Source organism: Phyllobates terribilis, unplaced genomic scaffold (assembly GCF_046119375.1).
Source record: "Phyllobates terribilis strain yellow unplaced genomic scaffold, ASM4611937v1 Scaffold_3__8_contigs__length_932513732, whole genome shotgun sequence".
Lineage (NCBI taxonomy): Eukaryota > Metazoa > Chordata > Amphibia > Anura > Dendrobatidae > Phyllobates > Phyllobates terribilis.
In genome coordinates, this window is record NW_027362763.1 from 757,457,862 (window position 1) to 757,483,626 (window position 25,765).

Here is a 25,765-nt window from a genome sequence, read left to right on the forward strand (position 1 = left end):
GTTTTTATGACATGACAGATATGAAAGTCATATTTTCAGAGTTGTGACGAAGTGGCGAACGTAACGCATTCTCTTACGTCACTAGGCGGTTGCAGCAACACCTCCAAATTATCGGGCATATTGATGATGATACGTATGCCATGTCTCCTCTCTATGGATAGATAAAATCTGGATATGAAACATGACATTAATATCTCCCACCTGGGACCTCCAGGGGCAAAGATATTAAAGAAGTTGGAGATTCCATAATTTTCTAAAAGACATAGCCACATCCCATGACCAGCCCTGTTGTTAGTCAACAGAGGGGAGGTATGTAAGTGTGACTTTTGGTAATAAAAGCAAATGCCGAACTGTAATCCTTGTTAGTCCTGTAAGACACAGTACGATGTGGTTTTGCCCATTTCCCCAAAAAGTAGTGCTTCCCTTCACTACAAACTGCATAATTTCTGTTACATCAGGATTAGTACCGGTCCTCTGTTTATCATTTTTATTTTATGTAATGGTATACATCATATTGTTTTGTTCCCATTTTGTAGCATCTTTGTATATTTTTTTAAACGATGGATACTTTTTGGATTAAATGTATAAAATGTAATAGCTGTATTCCTTTTGCTCTATAAACCGCACACCTCCTGAAGCAATACACTATCTGTAATGGGTGTCCAGTTGGCCTGTATAAACGATCGGTGGTAGCAGCTAGTTTCTTTAGTTATTGTGGAGTTTGGCAGTGACAGTACCAGGGGGTATATACATATATATATATATATATATATATATATATATATATATATATATATATATATATATATGTGTGTGTGTGTGTGTGTGTGTGTGTGTGTGTGTGTGTGTGTGTGTATATATATATACAGTACAGACCAAAAGTTTGGACACACCTTCTCATTTAAAGATTTTTCTGTATTTTCTTGACTATGAAAATTGCATATTCACACTGAAGGCATCAAAACTATGAATTAACACATGTGGAATTATAAACTTAGCTAAAAAGTGTGAAACAACTGAAAATATGTCTTATATTCTAGATTCTTCAAAGTAGCCACCTTTTGCTTTGATGACTGCTTTGCACACTCTTGGCATTCTCTTGATGAGCTTCAAGAGGTAGTCACCGGAAATGGTCTTCCAGCAATCTTGAAGGAGTTCCCAGAGATGCTTAGCACCTGTTGGCCCTTTTGCCTTCACTCTGCAGTTCAGCTCACCCCAAACCATCTCGATTGGGTTCAGGTCTGGTGACTGTGGAGGCCAGGTCCTCTGGCGTAGCACCCCATCACTCTCCTTCTTGGTCAAATAGCCCTTACACAGCCTGGAGGGGTGTTTGGGGTCATTGTCCTGTTGAAAAATAAATGATGGTCCAACTAAACGGAAACCAGATGGAATAGCATGCCGCTGCAAGACGCTGTGGTAGCTATGCTGGTTCAGTATGCCTTCAATTTTGAATAAATCCCCAACAGTGTCACCAGCAAAGCACCCCCAGCACCATCACACCTCCTCCTCCATGCTTCACGGTGAGAACCAGGCATGTAGAGTCCATCCGTTAACCTTTTCTGCGTCGCACAAAGACACAATGATTGGAACCAAAGATCTCAAATTTGGACTCATCAGACCAAAGCACAGATTTCCACTGGTCTAATGTCCATTCCTTGTGTTCTTTAGCCCAAACAAGTCTCTTCTGCTTGTTGCCTGTCCTTAGCAGTGGTTTCCTAGCAGCTATTTTACTATGAAGGCCTGCTGCACAAAGTCTTCTCTTAACAGTTGTTGCAGAGATGTGTCTGCTGCTAGAACTCTGTGTGGCACTGACCTGGTCTCTAATCTGAGCTGCTGTTCACCTGTGATTTCTGAGGCTGGTGACTCGGATAAACTTATCCTCAGAAGCAGAGGTGACTCTTGGTCTTCCATTCCTGGGGCGGTCCTCATGTGAGACAGTTTCTTTGTAGCGCTTGATGGTTTTTGCAACTGCACTTGAGGACACTTTCAAAGTTTTCCCAATTTTTCGCACAGACTGACCTTCATTTCTTAAAGTAATGATGGCCACTCGTTTTTCTTTACTTATCTGCTTTTTTCTTGCCATAATACAAATTCTAACAATCTATTCAGTAGGACTATCCGCTGTGTATCCACCAGACTTCTGCACAACACAACTGATGGTCCCAACCCCATTTATAAGGCTAGAAATCCCACTTATTAAACCTGACAGGGCACACCTGTGAAGTGAAAACCATTTCCGATGACTACCTCTTGAAGCTCATCAAGAGTGTGCAAAGCAGTCATCAAAGCAAAAGGTGACTACTTTGAAGAACCTAGAATTTAAGACATATTTTCAGTTGTTTCACACTTTTTTGTTAACTATATAATTCCACATGTGTTAATTCATAGTTTTGATGCCTTCAGTGTGAATGTACAATTTTCATAGTCATGAAAATACAGAAAAATCTTTAAATGAGAAGGTGTGTCCAAACTTTTGGCCTGTACTGTATAGATATAGATATATATATATGTATATATATATATGTATATATATATATATATATATATATATATATACACTGCTCAAAAAAATAAAGGAAACACTTAAACAACAGAATATAACTCCAGGTAAATCAAACTTCTGTGAAATCAAACTGTCCACTTAGGAAGCAACACTGATTGATAATCAATTTCACATGCTGTTGTGCAAATGGAATAGACAATAGATGGAAATTATTAGCAATTATCAAGACACACTCAATAAAGGAGTGGTTCTGCACGTGGGGACCACATCTCAGTACCAATGCCTTCTGGCTGATGTTTTGGTCAGTTTTGAATGTTAGTTGTGTTTTCACACTCGTGGTAACATGAGACGGACTCTACAACCCACAGAATTTGCTCAGGTAGTGCAGCTCATCCAGGATGGCACATCAATGCGAGCTGTGGCAAGAAGGTTTGCTATGTCTGTCAGCATAGTGTCCAGAAGCTGGAGGCGCTACCAGGAGACAGGCCAGTACACCAGGAGACATGGAGGGGGCCGTAGGAGGGCAAAACCAAGCATCAGGACCGCTACCTCCGCCTTTGTGCAAGGAGGAACAGGAGGAGCACTGCCAGAGCCCTGCAAAATGACCTCCAGCAGGCCACAAATGTGCATGTGTCTGCACAAACGGTTAGAAACCGACTCCATGAGGGTGGTATTAGGGCCCGACGTCCACAGATGGGGGTTGTGCTCACAGCCCAACACTGTGCAGGATGCTTGGCATTTGCCACAGAACACCAGGATTGGCAAAGTTTCCACTGGCGCCCTATGCTCTTCACAGATGAAAGCAGGTTCACACTGAGCACATGTGACAGACGTGACAGAGTCTGGAGACTCCGTGGAGAGTGATCTGCTGCCTGCAACATCCTTCAACATGACCGGTTTGGCAGTGGGTTAGTAATGGTGTGGGGTGGCATTTCTTTGGAGGGCCGCACAGCCCTCCATGTGCTCGCTAGAGGTAGCCTGACTGCCATTAGGTACTGAGATGAGATCCTCAGACCCCTTGTGAGACCATATGCTGGTGCGGTTGGCCCTGGGTTCCTCCTAATGCAGGACAATGCCAGACCTCATGTGGCTCGAGTGTGTCAGCAGTTCCTGCAAGATGAAGGCATTGAAGCTATGGACTGGCCCGCCCGTTCCCCAGACCTGAATCCGATTGAGCACATCTGGGACATCATATCTCGCTCCATCCACCAACATCACATTGCACCACAGACTGTCCAGGAGTTGGCGGATACTTTAGTCCAGGTTTGGGAGGAGATCCCACAGGAGACCATCCGCAACCTCATCAGGAGCATGCCCAGGCATTGTAGGGAGGTCATACAGGCACGTGGAGGCCACACACAATACTGAGCCTCATTTTGACTTGTTTTAAGGACATTACATCATGGTTGCATCAGCCTGTAGTGTGTTTTTCCACTTTAATTCTGGGGGTGACTCCAAATCCAGGCATCCATTGGTTAATAAATTTGATTTCCATTGATGATTTTTGTGCAATTTTGTTGTCAGCACATTCAACTTTGTACAGAACAAAGTATTCAATGAGAATATTTCATTCATTTAGATCTAGGATGTGTTATTTGAGTGTTCCCTTTATTTTTTTGAGCAGTGTATATATATATATATATATACACACACACACACACACACACACAGTTGAAACCAGAAGTTTACATACACTGTATAAAAAGACACGTGCATGTTTTTCTCAATATCTGACATGAAATCAGAATAAACCTTTCCCGTTTTAGGTCAAATATGATTACAATAATATTTAATATTTCCCAATGCCAAAATAATGACAGAGAGAGAGAGAGAGAGAGAGAGAAAATGTTTTAAGGCATTTTTATTACTTACTGCAAAGTCAAAAGTTTACATACACTAAGATTACTATGCCTTTAAACAATTCTGGACTGCCCATATGATGATGTCATGTATTTGGAAGCTTCTGAGTTAATTAGAGACACACCTGTGGATGTATTTTAATGCACACCTGAAACAAACTGCTTCTTTGTGTAGCATCATGGGAAAGTCTAAAAAAAAATCTGTCAAGATATCAGGAAGAGAAATGCCAAGAGTGTGCAAAGCAGTCATCAAAGCAAAAGGTGGCTACTTTGAAGAACCTAGAATATAAGACATATTTTCAGTTGTTTCACACTTTTTTGTTAAGTATATAATTCCACATGTGTTAATTCATAGTTTTGATGCCTTCAGTGTGAATGTACAATTTTCATAGTCAAGAAAATACAGAAAAATCTTTAAATGAGAAGGTGTGTCCAAACTTTTGGTCTGTACTGTATATCTAATATATAAAGCTGAATGTGTGTGTGTGTATGTATGTGTGTATGTCTGGGATTGGCATCTGCACCGTCGCAGCTACAGCAACAAAATTTTGCACAGTCACACGTCTGGACCCCAAGAGCGTCATAGGCTATGTTGTGAGGCGAAATTTTAACCCAAAGCATTCCAATTCACCAAACAATTTTGCCCCTATCTACATAATGGGGAAAAAGTAAAAGTGTTGGAGGCAAATTGGCAGCTGACACATGTGAACAAGGGAGAATTAAAGAATGAGAGCGATGGCGCCAAAGAGTATATACTGCACAGTTGCGAAGGTGGGGCCCCGACATGGGATACTCATACTCACCACACACGGGGATATGAACACACACACAAAATGCGCCACACATTATCACGTGCTTGAACACATATACCACCCTCAGCACACACGAAACTCATCTCACAAAGATTTATCAGGCTGCCAATAGCAACCAATCTGAGCTGTGATTGGTTAATATAGGCAACAAAGGACATTCTCAGTATAACAAAGCTTGTGTAAGGTAGTAAGATGTCAGTTAGGGTGTGTTGGTGGAAAGGCTGATGTCAGTCACATTACTTCTATGTGAGAGGATATAGAAACTGCCAGTTACACACTATTTTTACCACAATAATGCCTCATAAGAGAAGGAATTTCATGGCACGAATGTCAGCTGATGCGAAAAGAAAAGCTGCATTATGGGCCAATGAAAAATGTGAAGACCGAGAAACAAGGCTGACACACATGAGAACAGCAGCTGCTTCCTCAAGAGCCAATGAACTTTCTGAGCAGGGGGAAGCGAGGCTTGCAGACAAGAGAACAAGAGCTGCTTCCTCAAGGGCCTATGAACTTTCTGAGGAGAGGGAAGCGAGGCTTGCAGACATGAAAACAAGAGCGGCTTCCCCAAGGGCCAATGAACTTTCTGAGGAGAGGGAAGTGAGGCTTGCAGGCATGAAAACAAGAGCTGCTTCCTCAAGAGCCAATGAACTTTCTGAGGAGAGGGAAGCGAGGCTTGCAGACATGAAAACAAGAGCTGCTTCCTCAAGGGCCAATGAACTTTCTGAGGAGAGGGAAGCGAGGCTTGCAGATAAGAGAAGAAGAGCTGCTTCCTCAAGGGCCAATGTGCTTTGTGGTTTTTGTGTGGAGAATAAATTTTTGTTAACACATTCTATTTTGCTAACAGCAGTTATTAACCCGGGGGAAGCCAGGTAGTACAGCTAGTGTATGTATGTATGTATGTATATATATATATATATATATATATATATGTATATATATATACATATATATATTCCATGCGTTGGAATCGGATGTGTATATACTAAACGCTCACTGTGAGTTCCCCAATAACTGGCCTAGTAATGAAAATAGCCATGACCTCGTCCATCAATTGTCAGTCAATTGCATAATAGTCCTGACGATTGGAGGCGGCCGACTGTGTTCTCCTGACAAATTGGTACCAACCGGGAGATCTGTGTGATTCCCCCTGTTGTGTCCTGACAATCATATTATAAAGGACTGTGCACTTACAATTGCTCATTTTTCCCTTCTACCCAGCAAATTCTTCTGTTTTCCATTAGGCCTATGACATCACGTGGTTAACAACTGACTAGCTGAATCCTTTTAAGCTCTATGTAGAAACGGAAAGTCTCTTTTCCCTGCATGAGTCATCACTGCAAAGTCCCAGGTAGGGGGGAGGAGCAGAGCAGCTGAGTCAGGAATTGAAGAGGGGGAAGACTCATGCAGGAAAAAGTGCCTTCCTGTTTCAACATATAGCAGAGAAAAGAGAAGAATTAGGTGGGTAAAAAGGCAAATTGAGCAATTGTAAGTACTTAGTGCTATATGATATGACTACCATATAGTAAGGGGATAGAAACTTTGATGGGAGTGCTTCTTTAAATAAGTGGCAATCATGTATATGCTCTATACAATCCCTGACTATTTCAGTTAGCCCTATAAGCATTGAATGAGCAGGACGTATGATCCACTGTCTCTCCATTGAAACTCTTCTACATTGTGGTCGTACAGTAAGAGTATGTACACAAGTTGCGTTTTTGCCATGAAAAACGCAGTATTTTACTGTCCCAGTAAAGTAAAAGAGATTTTTGAAACCTCATGCACATGTTGCTTATTTTTTCCTTGCAGATTTGAAGCAGTTTCTATCTGCAGCATGTCAATTCTTTCAGCATTTTTCACCCATTCTCACGAAAGGGAAAAAAATGCATAAAAAATATGCTTTTTTTATTCAGTGTTTTTCCAGCCAAGGGACACGTTTTTGATGCAGAAATGTCAGCAGCAAATACTTAACATGTACACATACCCTTAGGCTGGTTTCACACATCTGATCCTACAAACCACAAAGTCTGAACCAGTGGCGGGATTCCTGACCCTAAGAGGAGTGTCATAGGCAAATAAAAGGCTGTTCAGTTCATGATAGCAGACTAGTAATGATCCAGACTAGTCAGCTCTCAGACTATGAATGTTGGACAGGAGGAACGGGGGGGGGGAGAGTTGAGACCCCTGTCCTAGTGATTATGGGGTGATCATACAATTTTTACATATGGATCTATAGTAGGAAATCCTCTTTATATCAATGTTTAGGCAAACCTGAATATATAATATAAAATTTATTTTAACATGGAATACCTTGTGATTCAATGTTCATTTCTTCTTCATTTCTATTGTCGTTATCCATTGAAATTTCTTGGTCTGTGAAAGTGAAAAGATTTTATACTTGGAAACCTCCCAAATTAGCGTCTGTAATGTTACATAGTAGCCAGGTCTTTATAAGTAATGCTACCCATACACGGTACAATGCCAGTTTATGGTAGACGGTACACTAAAGGTCAACTTACACTGCAAAATTACCGCTAACACTCTTTCATGACAATTGAGGAGTCTAAAGCAGCTGCCGATCAACTGACAAATGAGCAAAATGCTCTTTCACCCAACGAAACTTTCTTTTGTCAGGTGAAATGATCTTTTCTGCTGTACAAAAGATCATTGTCCTCAGCAGCACATCGTCCTGTGTAAAAAGGATCTGTGCTGCTGACAACAATGACAGCCTATGTGCATTGAATGATCTATTATAGAATGTTCAATGCGCACCTTAAGAGCGGTCTGCCTATTAAATGCTCACCCATCGGTAAATATTTACCTATCGGCCGTCGCTTAATGCTATGAAAACTCACCATAATACTCTGCAGCACTCCGCTTTTACAGCTCCTTCACACTATGTAACTGAAGACTTGTGAATTCTCCAGTGCTAATGAGCGCATGACCACAATTATGCAATTTGTATATTTTGTATACATGCGGTCACATGCCAACTAGATGTGCACGGCCTCACTCAATTGAGCAAAGCCAGACACATCTAGTTGAAATGTGACCAGAAGTATATAAACTAAATACATGACCGCAAGCTCCCGGCGCCGCCATCGGAGAATCCTCACAGCACACATCATGCGCGATCGGAGGATTCACAAGTTTGCAATCACATTGAGTGACTGCAAACTTGTAGCCTAAGGCCAGACAAGCACTTTAAGGCTAGTCAAGAAAAACTTTTCAATGAAACAAAGCCTAGACTAACAAACCTACAACCATGACCCATACAAGAAAAATTGGTAAAGAGGAATCCACCACAATACAGGAGGAGATTTCACAATTTATTTTCAAATATAATAATAATTGCTTTAACCATGATACCAAATTGGTAAATTCTGACCCATAGAAATTTAACAGGGGATGATCTGCAGCGGACACTAATCAGTGTACAGAGCTGTGCTGTTCGACTCCTTATACTGTTAACATTCATCAACCACAGGAGGTGACCACAGCTGATAAGTGGGAGTGCTGGATGGCAGAAGCCCATTGATCTTAAATGGATGATCTATCATCAGGATAGTTAAAAAAAGCTGGATAACCCCTTTATGTTTTAAGTAAAAAAACAGAAAATAATTTAATTAAACACTAAAATATCAATACCAGGTGGTAACTGGAGCAGAATGTGATATACGCAACACCCTTCTGGAGAGGTGAAATTCCAACAGAAAAAGACTAGGAGACTCCATTCCCCCAATGGAGCCCACTAAACAAAAAACAACGTTGCCTATCCTTACTGCTCTCACAGATTCCTACAATGTGTGCTGGAGGTATTATCAGTTCACTTGGGAACCAATGAAGAAAACAATAAAAAATCACAGATAGACAAACAAAAAAAAGCAAAAGTCCAGCTTACCGACTACTGTTAGGTGGGCACACAGAAATATGAGGTAGCACTGGAGACTTTAAAAGGTACACAATCCAGCTTCCAAGTGTAAAAACAAAACACAGGTCCTGAAGAGGTCCGAAAAGCGTCAGAGCTTTACCCTTAGACTTTATTGGATGCATTAAAAAAAGCATGAAAATGTTTGTGTCTGTGTGTGGAAGCTGGATTTTGTCCCTGTAGATTAAAAAACAAAAACAAAGACATCCATTTGATTAAAGCACTGCTCTGATATCCAAATTCACAGTTAAAGAGAATCTGACAGTTGATACATGCTGCCCGATCCACAGGAAGCAGTTATTAGGCACTGGCTCTATGATCTCAGCCAGGTATGTTTGACTATAAAACGCTGCTTTGTTTCAAAGAAAAACATACTTTAAAAGTCATCAGGACCGAGACGCACAGGAGTCTAGTCGGACAGACGGGTCCCCAGCAGCTTCTTTATACACGCACGTAGGGAAAGACCTGTCACTCCAGAGGAGTGGATGGAAAGAAGCCAGCGAGGACCACCTGTCCAACTACTCTCCTGTGCAGCTCAGTTCCCGGTGGCTTTTAACGTATGTTTTTCTCTGAAACGTTGTGGCGTATTAGAGTCAAACATACCTGGCTGAGTCAGTCAGTCAGTGCCTGATATGTGCTGCCTGTGGTTTTGGAAAAATATATCAGCTGTCAGGTTCCCTTTAAGTCACTTACTGCTCCTACATGTTGGTAACATGTGTGGCCATAACTCTGCTCATATGTGACCAGTTATGTGTGTGCCACGCTTTGCCACCCATTCTTAGCATTAATGACATCACCCATATTCGTATCTATATTTATAATCGTCAAATTTCAATGTAAATTTTAAGTTAGTCACTTTTTGATCTGACAGTCATCCACCCTCAAAGTACTGAAAAATATGCATATTCCTTCTAGTCAACCTTGCCTGCAGCATACATCAGTGTGTAGATGGCAGGTGCTCTCATTATATCAAAAGCAGGCACTCCTACATTAGAAAGTGTAACAAGGCAAGCCATGCCTCACATCTCCGTATGCCAATAAATGTATAGAAATAGTAACTGTACTCAATGAAATATATATTCATTTTACCTTGAGATGGTTCTGCCATATCCACATCTGCATTAGTGGGTAATTGGACTTCAGGTTGTCCTAGGAGCAAAAATAATAACTATTATACCAAAATCTTACATTTCAAAGCCCTTCATAGTAGAAACTCTAATAAAGTAGGATATGTCATAGGCAATTGTGAAGACATCTCCTGTTCTCAGACCTGTCTAGGCTACAAGCATTGTTGGAATATATTGGTCAAATCTTTTAAAGAGTCCCCAGAGGCAGAGTCCTCCTCTGATCATTTGCGACCTATGGGGTAAACTTGTCAGTAGGTGTTCAACTCCTAAAGTGGTTTTCCACTTTCACAAAAGTGGTGTCAAGCGATTACGTTGCTGTAAAACAACACAGACAGTACTCGCCCTTCCTGGATCCAGCACCGGCCTTCTTCTGCTGCTCCAATCTCTGTGTTTGGCTGCAGTGGTGAAGTCATATGCATCACCACTGCAGCCAATCACTGAGCTTGGTGGCTGGTGAAGTCATGCCATCACTTCTGCAGCCAAAACACAGAAACCAGAGGGGCGCTGGACTTGGGAAAGGTTAGTATTATCTGTGCCTGTAGATTTACAACTATGCAATCATTCAGAAACCACTTTTGTGAAAGTGGATAACCCATTTAAGTGTCATGTTACTAATTTGGCATATAGGCTGAAAAACTTCAAGCTGCTCCTTCAATTGGATTGTGTTTTTCTTTAAAGATTTCTCTCTTTGTTACTGCTTGCCTCAATGTAGCTAAGTAAATATAGAAAAAAATGTGTTGCTCCCAGAAAACCATTTTAAAAATACAATTAAAGAGGCTTTCTGAATCAGTGAGCGTCATATCACCAATGCTCCACATTAACTTTTCAGTGATTTCCCTTGCTGAGGTCGTGTGAAACTGTATTAAAAGTGTGATATGGGTTTCCCATATGTTGCGCAGACAGGGGGAAGAATGTACCTGAGCACCGCAGATATGTTTATATGTACCCGAACTCACTTCAGTGAATATTAAAGGGAGGGCACTTTTTAAATTCCATAAAATTGAAAATCCCTCTAAGACTCCATCGGTGGTCTTTGCAAATGTAAAGACCATGTACAAATTAGCACATCATTTTTAAATTGTTAATTTGCTTCCTAAATGGAATTTTCAAAATATTTTTCATTATAATTTTTTTACTGTTTTGCTTTTGCAGAGTGTCCAAGTCCTTTATGTAGCTGAGTGATCTACAAAAATGTTACAAATCTGGCAAAGTTCCTGCTCCTGACAGCTCTTTGTGTTAGTGCTTGTTCAGATGCCTGTACTTTTGGTCAGCTTGATGGCCATCTACTCAATGGACAGCACACCGAGCTAATAATATACAATGACTGTGCACACAACCCCCCAAAAAAATGCAACATGCACTGGTTCAATTTACAGACCAGACTAGTGCATATCAAAACAGGTAGCTCCTACACTCCTACACACACCATGTTTTATCAGGCTGTCTGATCCTCGGACTAAGAAATAGCAGTGGGGAAGGGGAGGGGTTCTTCACAGATTTGCAGTGGAGAAAGAGGAGAGTATCTAAAGAAGGTCAAAGAAAACAGTCTACAGAAAATGCAAAGAGCACATGAAAAGAACATTGCAGGATAGAAATTGTAATGAAAAAAAATTGTAATGAAAACCTCATCACTCTGGATATACACAGTGCTCACATTCAGCCTGTATTACTGGGAGAGACATTCCTGCAAGAGAAAAATCTAAAACTTGGACCAGGATCAGGAGTCTGAAAATGAAAGCGTTCCAGATTGCAGACCGGAACTTTGTGCAGTTTTATTAAGAAAATGTAACCACCAACAAATTTAAAACTCTTTTTTTTCTATGTCAAAGTTGTCCAGAGCATTTAAAGGCTTTATCAGGGACTTTTTTTCCCCCAATGGGGCTAAGCTTCTATGGGCAGGTAGTTGCCAGCTACCTGCCTGTTCTGCCCTGCGACCATCTCTCCCGGCTTACAGCGGTCACAGTCCTGGTGGCGACTCTCCTGCTTCCTGTGATATCACATCGACAGAGCAGTTCCTTCTCTTACGCTTTGTCAATGGGCATCACTGTCAATGTCATGTTGATTGACAGGCGGCTCCCCACAGTTAGGCAGTTACTCCCCGCCAATAAGTGCTTATCCCCATAAGAAAAAAAAGTCCCCGATAAACATGTAATAAAAAAAAAGCACAAAACCAAAACAGAATTTGACTCAAGTTTGTCTCTGGTGTCCATCAATGTATGGCAGATCCAGACCATTAAACCAGAAGCTGCAAAATTGACATAAACGCAGCTTTACTATTCATAAAAAAAGAACTAAAAAATAAATATAACAGTGTAAAAGCCATAACCTTTAATCCATTACATACGATAAATAACATCCAATAAAACCATCTTTTACAGTTTAAAAATGATGGATAACAATCCATTGTCGCCGCTGTAAGCATTTTGTGGGCTGATTTCACTGAATATTGAAAGTAAAATTTTTAGACTTATGCATCCAATTGTATTGTCATAAAATCTGCTGTGGAAACATTAAAATAAAAATCCATTGCTCCAGAGAATATTCTAAAATTGACACATAAATAATAAATACGACAGTCCTTAAATGAAAACGTCGAATGTCTGGTGCTAAGCAAAAAATAATACTTTGTTTAAGGAACTACACAAAAGTAATTTGCAACGGCTGTCAACCATATTACGCTTAGGTATATCAATAAAGGAGATAAAATGATTTATTAAAAAAAATCACAAAAGCTGCTCCCTGCCATATCCTACCTCCATGTAAAGAGCTCAATTATGCCGCTGATGCAGTAGAGCACCGGCACGAGGGTAGTCTGCCTTTTTATTTGGGGATGAATATTTGATGAAGGGTTGGCTTTTAATAGATATCTTATTCATGAGCAATCAGACTAGATGTCACTAAAAGCGCCACGTCTTCTGGATATCCAAACAACAGCAGAAACGGCCATAGATTTTGTTATGTTAAAACCAAATTTTACCGCTCATCACTAATTTACAAGACCCAACTGGATTGATTGAGGGTTGTTGCATTTGCTTCACTGGTTTTGTGTAATTTCCAGCTCTACTTAACATCTTTATACAGATTGACTGAGTAGTTACTATGTTATTCAGAATATAGAGCGCCCACACAATCATATCAATTAGCATTGTGACTGCAGGCAAACGAAGCTCAACAGAAGGCTGACCGGCGTTATGGAGGATCGGCTCAATGTATTTAAAGCTCAGTAACAGTTTTAGCTTTATGTTCAGTGCTCAAATACCTGGTAGGCATCTAAATAACATGCTCGGAAAAAGACTTTTCTGGCTGCAGATGAGTGGAGTGTGATGTCTCATAATGCAGAACAGAGAAATTCCGAACACAATTCTTTATTCTTCACTTGGCATATCTCGTGGCGCTTTGTAGTTCCTGTGTCTCAATGTAAAATATTTCACAAGGCCCCCACCTACCATGCGCCATGTATTATAATACTTGTGTCTAAGGGGCCACTGGGGCGCCATATAATATCTAAACCGCTGATGGGAAGATTGGGCTCTATGCCTTACCAGGAAATACATTAAATTCCTATAATCCTTATTAAAAGGGGTTCATATCATAAAAATTTGGGTCGCACAACAGATCACACAGACTTCTGCTTCTTGGATCTGCTAGAAATAATTGATAGTAGGGTCAGAATTGCTAGACATAGTTGATAGTAGGGTCATAAAGTATATATTCTTGCTTTCATTTTGTCAGATGAATAGGATTTACCAAAATTTTCCACTGTGACAGCAGATGTCGAGCCAGTGAGGAATTTACTGCGTCTGTTGGCTCCTATTGCAAAACATGAGTCAAGAGACACCAGTTCTCCAAAAACGTTGGTGTTCCAGAAAATTAGGTCTTTAGCCAGAATATGCATTATGTCATTAGAAACAAGAATAAGAAGACCTATAAGATTAGGTGGGGGCACCAACTTAATAAAACTTATCAATAGAAAAAAAAACCTCTATAAAAAGTTCTTTCACCAGTTTATCCACATAGATCTCTTAGAGCTGATGAAGCGGTTTTGCTTTTTAAAACTTTAATCCAATCTCCACCCACCTTGATTGATATCTCCTCGGTGCCTCTCCTCGCTGATGCTTTTGCTAACATCTCACACTGCTCAGAACAAGCTGCAGCTGTTACTCAAGCTGGGTCATGGATACTAAATACATTTGGACATGAGCTCTAACAATCTATATCTGGACTCATAATATGCTCTTCTTAAACAACCATAGATTTCAAAGTAAGTACAATAGTCTCTTCAGGTCTAAAAGATCAGTTTGTATTGTGAAATCTGATGGAGAATCGACTTTAGTCCAAGACTGGGCACATATTTTTTTTTTAGTACATTCAGTTTTAAGAGCTTTAAATAATGTTTTACTCTTTTTTTTTAGATACATTAGGCCTAAATTTATGTTATTTTATATTCTTGATTTTTTTTGTTGGGAAAAAAAAGTAAAGATAAAAAAAGAAATATTGGTATGTTTTTCAAAATTTTTGACATCATTTTATGGCCAAAAAGAACCATTACAATACATTTAAAATTCTGTACACCTAATGCAAAATAATACATATAGGACATTTCAGTATTATAGCACAAACTTTTATCAGACATGAAAATTGTATGTGAATGAAAAAACAAACAAACAAGCGAAGTACAAGTGAACGGAGAAATGAGAGATGCGGTTTTATTTATTTTTTTGTTCAACAGAGGCGGGACCCAAAACAGTAATATGGACGGTCAGCCATTTTCTTTTCTTTTCTTTTTTTCTTTTCTTTCTTTTTCCTTTTTTAATTAATATAGTTTTCCATTTATTTTACACAATGTGCCCCCCATAAGGTCATCAAGACCATTGGGGAAGGGGGTTACATTTAAATAATTTTTATTTGTATATTTTTTTCCTGAATCCTATGATTAGTTCAAGGGCAAATTCAACTTCCTGCCCTCACAGCTGAGCAGCTCCTTCTCCCAGTGATTACATGATATTCGGATCTGGAGGCAGAAAAGCTATTAGCGCTTTCTAATCTGCATGCACAGTGCTACTTCAGGAAGGCAGATTCTAGAAGGCAGAGATGGTAAGAAACCATCTAAGTCTTCTCTATGGGGAAATCGGATGCGTGTCTCAGGCAGGTTTAATATAATATACGATATTGTCTACATTTACATGATGTATGACTTTTTTATGTAATAAGATAAGTTAATTTCACTTAGTTTCCTTCTTTTTTTTGGCATCACGCATCATGGCTGTGACTTTTCATAATGTTGTCAATTGTACATGGATAAAATCTAATATACAGGATGGTCCCAAAGTAGGTGGCCAGAAAATAATAACATTTATTTTGATTTATATATAAAATTATATTTACTAACACAAGCGTAACATTGACAATTAAATTTTATTCTGAGCAATAATACAAAAGCCCTTAAATTTTATCAATGCAGGTGCTCAAACTGTTTTCCATTACAATTTGCACAGCTTTGAAGTCGCCTCTTACGCTTCAACAAACTTTTTTGCACAAGTCTCTTTGGGTATTAATTTCTTGAAATGCATCTCTTATGTAATTTTTCAAATAACTGACACTTTTTGTTTTTTGACTATAAACTTTGTCCTTGAGTACTCCCCAAAAGAAAAAATCCATTGGGGTCAAGTCTGGTGAACGTGCCGGCCAATCAAGTGGGCCTCTTCGGCCAATCCATTTATTAGGAAATGTTTCATCCAGATACTCGCGGACTACTCTTGAATAATGTGGAGGGGCCCCATCTTGTTGGAAATAAAGGTCATCTGAGTTAGTCTGTTGCTGTAACTGGGGAACAACTTGATTCATTAGAATTTCCCAGCCAGTTTCAGTTTACACCATGTTTGATAAATCTCCCCTTCATAACCTTATTACACTTTCTGTCCACCTACTTTTGGACCACCCTGTATATACAAATATATATTTTTAAAGAAAAGCTTATTGTCAAAATTGTACGACTTTTTACTCTAAAAAAAAAAAAAAAGAGGGAAAAAAGATCTTTGAATTTGTGCCAATTCATCAAACATTGTGCACCCATTTTGTTGAATTTAGCACAAAATCCGCCAATGCAAAAAGAGCCCTCCCAAATAAAAAAACACAGCAAAAGGATGAATGAGGGCCTAAAACTTTTGTCATTTCAAGGATTTTCTCTCTGTGAAAATTTTACTGTAAATTTTGAAAAAGCCATGGACACCAGAACGGTGCAATGAGCTCTTTTCTCGTATGATAAAGAACTTTACTCTGGCATCTTAAGTGTTGTGTTCTCTAAGATTTCATACCTGATATATGTATTATATTCCGAAACACTCCAGCTCCCTCGAAATAAAGTAATTTTGTGCTCACCAGTCACTAGAAGAGGAGTCTCAAAACTTGTGTAATGGAAAGTAGTAGAAAATAGTGAGGTTGTCCTGTCTACTGCACTCCATTATATCCTAAATATATCACATTGGATATTACTTTCTCTGCAGAGAAAATGAAAGATGTCGATTTTTCTTTCCAATAATTTTTAGAGATGTCTTCTATGTATCTAATGTAGCAAATGTTTTACCTCTGATACACAAGCTGTACAGTGCATGCGGCACGCCGTCAGGAAAGACACATTATACAGGGTTGGGGTGGTTTCCCCACTATGATCCTTAACCCATCGGCAGGTCATGTACCATTGTGGTGGAAAAATCCCTTTCTCATTCACACTTGTGTATTAGGAGTCGGTATACTTTCCATATAGATTAGGTCCAGAATACAGATCATACTAGCATCCATATTTCTACATGCTTGTATTGCGGCACACATACTGTACCCATATTTTTCAATACGCAGCATATTCACCCTTTCAAATAAAATACAAGTTCCAGGTTATCATTATTAACTTCATAGAAAATTATTTGTGTGTCCAGATCACAAGGTCACAGATTAACGGGGTTGTCCACTTAAAGAATGTTTCTAATATAAATACATAAAATCTACTAATGTAATGTTATTCATGGTCATAGGGTGCTATATAAATAAATATATAGGAGATATTCAGCAATCAGGAAATTGCTGGGGGTCCGACTACTAGGACCCCTCCAATCCTCACAACCAGGGGTTCTGTAGAGCCCCATGTCAATCATGTTGTGGTTGATCATGCACACCTCCGCTCCATTCATTTTTATGGGAGTGAAAAAGACCAACCGATCTCAACGCTTGATTATCTCTGAGAGTCCCAGTAAGAGCGATTGGAGCGGCAGTGCGCATGATGGACAATTGGTTTTTGGGATTTGTGGGGTCCTAACTGATCGGCTGCAACGTTCACAAATCTGCCCGAGTGGAAAAACATTGTTTCTTCTGCTTGGATAGAAATGTGAAGGCTGCAGTTGATTCGTGGCTGATGACTGGCTTTAGTGATCATTGTTTGGTCAGGAGATTGATGGGTGACTTGTTTCGGAGGTATATATAGATTTTTTACATTCAGACAACAGCCTTGAGCTATTACCAGAAAAGCTCTAAGTCAGCCCCCTTCTCAGTCCAAACCCAGTCCCCTCCACACACAGTACTGGATCAAGTGTCAACATAAGAAATTCTCTACTGTATTGAGTGGACGCGGAGCATCCCCTGGACTGAGTCTAATATCTGGAGATTAAGGTACCTTTAAAGGGAACCTATCATCTCCCCAAAAGCTATTAGCCTGCAGATAGGGGGTTAATCTGCAGATTATTAGCATTCCGAAGCCGTGCGGTGCCAGCACTGAAAGCCTCGCTGCCTGGAGGAAATAAACTGTATTCCTCCCAGCAACCTCCAGCTTTCAGTCATAGAGGTGCGGCCGACCCAGCTTCAGTCACCACTCAGTATACAGTGAGCGTGGCTGACAGCCGGCTCTGTACTGATGCACCGGCTGTTGGACATGGTTACACCCATCGCTCATTAAGTACTGAACGGTAACGGAAGAGGCCATGCCTCTATGACTGAAAGCAGGAGGCTGCTGGGAGGAATAAGTTAATTTCCTTGTAGTAGGCAGACTCTCAGTGCGGCGATAGCCACACAGTTATACAATTCTATTCACCTGCAGATTAACCCCACATCTGCAAGTCAATAGCATTTTTTGACATGACAGGTTCCCTTTAACAATAAAATTATAATAGTAAGTTGTAAATATTTATTTTAGCATATAAACTTTTTTCTTAAGTGGACGACTCCTGTTAATGAATTTTACTGTATGATAATTATATTTCTATATTTTTTTTTACAATATTTTGTACCTTGAACGTGAGTCTCTATAAGATTTCTATTACTAGAAAACACATTAAATTAAATATTGCACTGGTGCTGAGCATAAGGAACTTTCAGATGTGGGCTGGAGTCGCTGGTGTATTACACCAGTGTCTTCCTGACATTGTAATACACACGATTCTTCTTAGAAATATCAATCAGGGGAAAATAAGTCATGGAAAGTTTTATGTGTACTCACATTTGACATGAAACTTTAAGAAGATAAAAGTCAAAAAGTGCTGATAAGGAATATTTAGAAAACAAACACAGGAGTGCGGTAAAAGCTACTCTAAGCATCCTGTCATATATACTAAATCTCTCATCTACTATACATCAAGAGCACAGAAATAAAATTCTTCATCATGCAAGGTAACAATAAGCCTGTCATAGTCTGTGAAGGCAGATAAGATAATTCATGGGGATTCTGGAGCAGTAATATCTAAGGTTGAGGATGAATGTCAAATAGTTGTACTGTAGGTTCTCTTCATGCCGTTCAATAGAGAAAGGTAAAAATGATTTTATGTAATATTAACACAGTATTTTGTGAAAAATTAACTATAATAATGATGATGATGAATACTTACAATACATATATTTTACAGACCTCGGCATTTCCAGTGATTTATGTTTCATCAACGAATCTGTGTAGTTCAATACTTAAGCCCCAAGTGATACTCTTTGCACAATATAGGATTTCTATACATTCAGAATTATACAAAATAATAAAAGGAAAAAATACTGGTTGCAATTGAAGGAAACATGAATGCAGCCAAGTACAGAGATATCCTGGATGAAAACCTCTTCCAGAGTGCTCTGGACCTCAGACTTGGCCTAAGGTTCACCTTCCAACAAGACAATGACCCTAAGCACACAGCTAAAATAACAAAGGAGTGGCTTCAGAACAACTCTGTGACCATTCTTGACTGGCCCAGCCAGAGCCCTGACCTAAACCCAATTGAGCATCTCTGGAAAGACCAGAAAATGGCTGTCCACCAATGTTCTCCATCCAACCTGACGGGAACTGGAGAGGATCTGCGAGGAAGAATGGCAGAGGATCCCCAAATCCAGGTGTGAAAAACTTGTTGCATCATTCCCAAGAAGACTCATGGCTGTACTAGCTCAAAAGGGTGCTACTAGTCAATACTGAGCAGAGGGTCTGAATACTTATGACCATGTGATATTTCAGTTTTTCTTTTTTAATAAATTTGCAAAAATTTCTACATTTCTGTTTTTTTCCAGTCAAGATGGGGTGCAGAGTGTACTTTAATGAGAAAAAAATGAACTTTTTAGAATTTACCAAATGGCTGCAATGAAACAAAGAGTGAAAATGTAAAGGGGTCTGAATACTTTCCGTACCCACTGTAGATGTGGTGGGAGAATTGGACAGGACCCCACGGAGCCCGTTGCCATAGATTTGGGCTGAACAGAGTATGCAACTTAGTTTGCATCAGACAGCCATCTGTACTCAGCCCAGTTTTGGGGTTCTTGTCCCTGATCAGCACAGAGTAGGGTATTGGTTGACTGGAAAGGACATCTTATAGCCCCTATAATGCAGATAAAAAACATCTGAACAAGCTGATTTTGGCTGGATTGTCCAAAAGTCTAATATGTATAAGGCTTACCAACTCTCCCTAGCAGGTGATGTTGAGGGAGTCTGCTTAATTTTGGCAACCAATTAGTGTTGAGCGAGTATGTTCTATTAACCCTTTCGCCGAGTATGCTCGGGCCGAGCTCCAAGTATTTATAGCTGCTCGGTGATATGATTGAATCGCTCCCTTGTGCATGATTTGCAACTGTTTTACAGTTTTATTACATGGGAGGAATGTCTATTTCTTACACATTCCTCCCATGTATTAAAACTGTCAAACAGTTGCAAATCATGCACACGGGAGCGATTCAACCATATCACCGAGCAGCTATAAATACTCAGAACAGAACATACTCGCTCAACACTACAACCAATCCTTTTGTTTTCTTTTGAGATAAGCCACTATCAGAGAAGTCCTATAGAACAGGAGTGCTCAGCCGAGTGTTTCTGTGTATATGAGATAGTTTTTGGGCTGAAGGATCATTTGATCATCAGCTATCTAATCTTTATGTGGTATGGGGGCCTTTAGACTCACAGAGGAGCATCAAAAGGGCGGGATTGTACCACCCAATATTCTTGTTTGTTGACTAGCCGTCATTTAAGGGAATCTGTCAGCAGGTTTTTGATATGTAATCTGAGGACAGCATGATGTAGGGGTTAAAACACTGAATTTAGCGATGTGTCATTTATCAGGCTGCGTGCTGTTGTTAGATCAACATTACTGTGATGAGTTCCCATGCGACTGCTAGTCCAACCAAGCCCCCTCCTGTGATAAGCAGCTCACCATCAATAGACAATGTACATAGAGAGCCTGGCAGGGGGCAGCTTTCTCAGCTCTGCTGTATGCTGCATCTAAGAATTTTGATTCTATCACAACTACTGCACACAGTAAACTAAGTGAAACATCACTGGAATCAGGGTAAGACAGACCATAATTCGTATGCGCAGACAATAATCAGTAATAGATCATTCTGTGCAGCACATATCCTGATTGCACATGATGTTGTGACGCCCAGAATGATGATTTTTAAGTCAGTCAGTTTAAAATCATCTCATCCGATGATCGAGGGCTTGTTAGTCAGCAGATAGTCAGCCTGTTTACACTGCTCAATGATTTCGATGGATTAGTCAATTCTCCTCCCCTGTAAAAAATGGTTGCTTTTCCTCCATACGCTGATGAAAACGTTGTTAGGATGCACCCACATATGACAGAGATTCTGCAGATATTCAATTTGTGGAGGAATACAGTTACATATACAGAATACAGTATAACTATTCTCATCCACACTCTGGAATAAAATCTTAAAATAAAATGACACGTGGTGTGGACTTTTACTGCGGATTTCATTTGACAGCACCTTATTAATTGTCTCAAAGTTCAGCACAAAGTAAAAAAAAAAGTCTATGCTTACCTCTTGGACTGGCACTACTCTTTGGCCCTGTGATCCCCACCGGTCTCCTGACATAAATTATGTCAAGGGACTGCTGCAGTCAATCACCGGCCACCAATCTGCTGCAGCCTTCCCAATTGCGTCCAAGTGGAAGAACAGTGTTTCTTGCCCTTCGACATAATTGTGAATGCTGCAGACAATAAACGGCCATGGATTGACTGGACATTATTTATGCCAGGAAACTGGTGGGGAATACAGAACTGAGCGCAAAGGAGCACCATGTGGTCCAGTAGGTTAAGTATATATGTTTTTTACTGGAAAAATTCATAGGAGTAAGAGTTTAACAATAGTGAACAACACCTTTTAAGCAAACTTTGGCATTATATTTTTGTGACATTGTCGTCTTTGAATGGGTACACAGCAACACAGGACCACATGCTTTCCCCATGTTCATGTGGACTTCTTAATAATACTAGTTTCCCTTTGATTTCAAAAAACAACTTATAAGTCAATGTGCTTGTCTGCCATTCTTGAAATGCATGTTTGCTATGGCTTTAATGAAGCTCAAACTATGCCCCAAAAGCGGATCTCGGAGCAATTCCGAAAATAGGCTCCTAATTATCGAGATGGGTTTGGTTGGTAAGCCAGAATGGCCAGTGTCTGTGCCCACCTCATATTCTTCCATGTCCTGTAGGTCAGTTCTCCACTCCAAGGATCAACCAATTCAGTTTCTTACAGAGTGGCTGCACAGGGTTTTCGTCTCCAATAGTAAAAGGGACCGGACTAACCAGGAATAGCTTGCCTTTCTATGATTATTTCAGTTACTTGTTAAGGTGTGTGCCCACGGTCAGGAGTTTGACGGTGTGTGTTTATACAGCGTCAAACTCCCAGTGGCCAGATGTTACAGCATAGTGGATGGGATTTCTAGAACTCCCATGTCCACTATGTGTCTCACGGCACCTGTGGATCACCCGCGGAATCTGACATGCGGTGCGTCTTTCAATCAAGCAACATGTCAATTTCTCTTGCAGGTTTTCTAATGGACTTTCCCCATAGATTAACAATTATGAGGAAAGTCTGCATGTGAAGAAAAAAAAAATTGCGCAGCTCATTTGCATAAAATGACATGCGGCTATCCCACAGTGTTGAGGCCGCAGGCTGCTCCTGATCGTGGGCACATAAAGTATGCATGCCCTTCAGTATATTCTTGATACCCAGTTCTAAAAAGTTTTGAAAACACAAAAACCTCACGTAAAATACAATAACTAACTGCAAAAAGTCAAGATCTGAAAATCATTCAAATTTGTTTAAAAGCCCAAAAGTGCACAAAAGGAAGGACAGTGAGTCAGCAACATTATAAAAAAAGAAAAATATCACCACTTTTCATAACATTGTATGTTGAAAATGAAACCCATTTTGCAGTTTTCTGTGTCCTATTAACCAATGCACCGTATTTACAGCCATTCCGAAAAAAAAAGGTAATTAAACAGGATAAATGCAATCTGCACCTGAAACTTAATGGAAGAGAAAAAAAAAAGAACAAAAAAAAACCAAAACTATCGCCTTAAAAAAATATTGTTGCACAAACGACCTGCGAAGAGACGTCTGAACTAATTGACTCATCAAACCACAAAGCGAGAACTGTATTCTACATCTAGCATCATGAATATGTAAATTAGACAAGTTGTTTAATGCAAAAGTGGGGCCAGAAGGTGACGGGGAAAAAAGTACTCAATGGATAATCTATGTAGCACTCAGCAAAAACAAATGCTTTAAAAAAAAAAAAGATGTTTCCAGAAGTAGTAGGATATGCAAATTGTGACCTGCTTCCAAAATGCAAAAACATTTATGTTGAACATATTTCAAATGTTTCACAATCTGTAATTTTTTACTTTATTGTGGGTAAAAATATTATTGGTAGAATTAAAAAAAAAAAGGCCTCGAATGTTGACTCTATAAAAACAGTTGCGCTTCTACAAATGTGTTCTAAACTGATTTTATTTGTTCTAAAAAAAATATCAGTAATTTTTAATCCAAAATTAGATAAATGATGTTTATAAAGGTTTATTAGAAGGCTACATTACCTAGATGAGTATTTGGTGTTGCAGATTTTCTGCAATTATTATATAATTTAGGCTACTTGCTTTTTTTTTTTCACACAAATTTTTATCGCTGCGGTTTTTGTCTCTTTGACTACGTTCTCGCTATGAGCTTTTGGTGAGTATTTGATGTTGCAGCATGCTTGCACCTATTAAGTAAATTAGGTTATTTGCATTTTTTCATTGCATTTTCGAGTGTTTTTTAACATGCAATTTCATTGCGTTTTGGATGCTGCGTTTTTTGTCTCTTTTTGGTGTGACATTTTTTAAATAAAGCTGCTTTGGTTTTTGATACTTCCTGGCATTTGGCTTTGACAAAACATAATTGATATAGTCATGTGCAGATTACATGCGTTTTTTTATGCATTTCTGCTGCACTGCATTTTTTTACATGCTGATTTTCCACATCTAATGCAAGTCTTTTGGAAAGATTCGCACATAAAACTTGGCGTACCCGCAAGAGAAGTTGACAGGTTATGGACTTGTAACACGCACCGCAGGTCAGCTTATGCTGAGTAAAAAAAAAAAGCACAGTGTGCATGAGATTTCTATAAGTCCCATCCACTTTCCTGGGACTGTAAGATGAACATACATTTCATTTCCAGACTGCAGAATGTCAATTTCTCCTGCGGGTCCGCATGTGGGCTTTCCCCATAGACTTAACCTCTATGAGGGAAGTCCGCATAGATGGAAGCCGCGGGCAGCTCCTCCGCAGCGTCTGGGCCGCAGGCTGGTACACATTGGGGGCACATACCCTTAAGGATCTTTCTGAGCTTATATCAATAGTGCCTATTATCTATACATCTTTCTAATACACCTAGGGCTTGATTCATTATTGTATTTATACCTTTTTTTGACGAGTTTTTGGAGTCTTGCTCCTTATTCATCTTTCCATTTGAGCCTTTTTTAACCTCACTTTTTTATGATTCTTGTCCTTTTCATTTCTTTAGTTCTCCAATGTGGGCGAAATTTAGGGTGTCCAGATGCTTTTGACTGAGTCATCATTTGCTACTCTTCCAAAAGTCGCACATTTTGTCACATAGTCCACCGATTCCTCCCCCCGCCCACTGTGACTTTACATACGCCTGAAATTTTGGCACAAATTCAACAACATTTTAGTGACTTTTTTTTTCACCAAAAAGTCAAAAAACAGGTTAAGGACAAAAAATAAAAAAACATTTGTGCAAAACTCATGGAACGTGTTGGATTTGGTGTATGAAATGTCAGCGAATACCACAAGACAAAGAAAGGTAACCTAAAAAAAATCTGAAATGATGAATCGGACCCTTACAGTTTCTATTCATCGCCATTTTCAAAGTATTAGTTTGTGGTCAATGAATAAGAATAATCTTCCTTACATTTATAGGCTTCCAACCTTTTCTTTTAGAAAGTAATTAAATATGAAGGGCAAGCAAAGTATGGGCATCCTTTTCTACTACTGCACAACACCTAATGGCAGAACACAATCATGGCGCTTGTGAGATCTCATGCTAACATGTGCTATCGTCTAACAAACCTTTTACCATATTTTCATCCCTAAACAGCTTACGTTTCTCATCACCCCTAAAACCCACGTTATTCATTGCGGCATATTTAGTGTGCGCAAACCTGGTTCTCTTAAAGATCTGGCAGCGGCTGTCACCTTCGATAGAAGCCGAGAATGTAAAGATATTTCCAGCGGCTTTGAAGTGGGTAACCCGCCACTTGTACTCACAATTGGCCCAGCGTAGTAAGTATGAAGTCTGCGGCTGCTTATGTGACAATGAACATAACTTATGTGACTACTAGGCAAATACATTACACTGACTTATAATGTGCAGAGAGAACATAAAAGCTTTGAATGATCCATTTTTTATTCTGAGGTTAAACAAACCCCTTTGCCAGATATACAGGGACTGTATATGTTACAATGAAAATGGCATTTGTGACCGCCGCAATGATTACTATAACTTCATCAAAAGTAAAAAATGTGACATTTGCCCATTTGGTGTCTGACCTTTAAAAAACCCCTGAGAACAGTCATCAATAAGAGATTTTCTTCTCCTAAAACAATTCTCTGTTTAATTCCATCAATCATCGCGAATTACACGGAAGCTTCAGATGCTGAGTGCCCAACATTGTGCAGATTTATCAAAGTGTCATACGTGAGCAGGCATAAGAGGGATCTGGAGTCTCACA

The 25,765-nt window shown here is 39.6% G+C and overlaps 1 protein-coding gene across 3 annotated transcripts in view; it reads right to left on the reverse strand.

Moving 5' to 3' along the window:
- The window catches only part of MACROD2 (mono-ADP ribosylhydrolase 2), a 2,798,553-nt gene that overhangs the window by 114,817 nt on the left and 2,657,971 nt on the right, over positions 1-25,765 (reverse strand). For 2 of the 3 annotated variants that reach the window (XM_073672203.1, XM_073672204.1), the window contains exons 17-18: positions 10,189-10,248; positions 7,482-7,544 (exon numbers count right to left, since the gene is read on the reverse strand). In XM_073672203.1, the coding sequence (XP_073528304.1) occupies positions 7,482-7,544; positions 10,189-10,248 (123 nt within the window). The remainder of the gene's footprint in view (positions 1-7,481; positions 7,545-10,188; positions 10,249-25,765) is intronic. The other variant, XM_073672205.1, reaches the window with a different exon arrangement.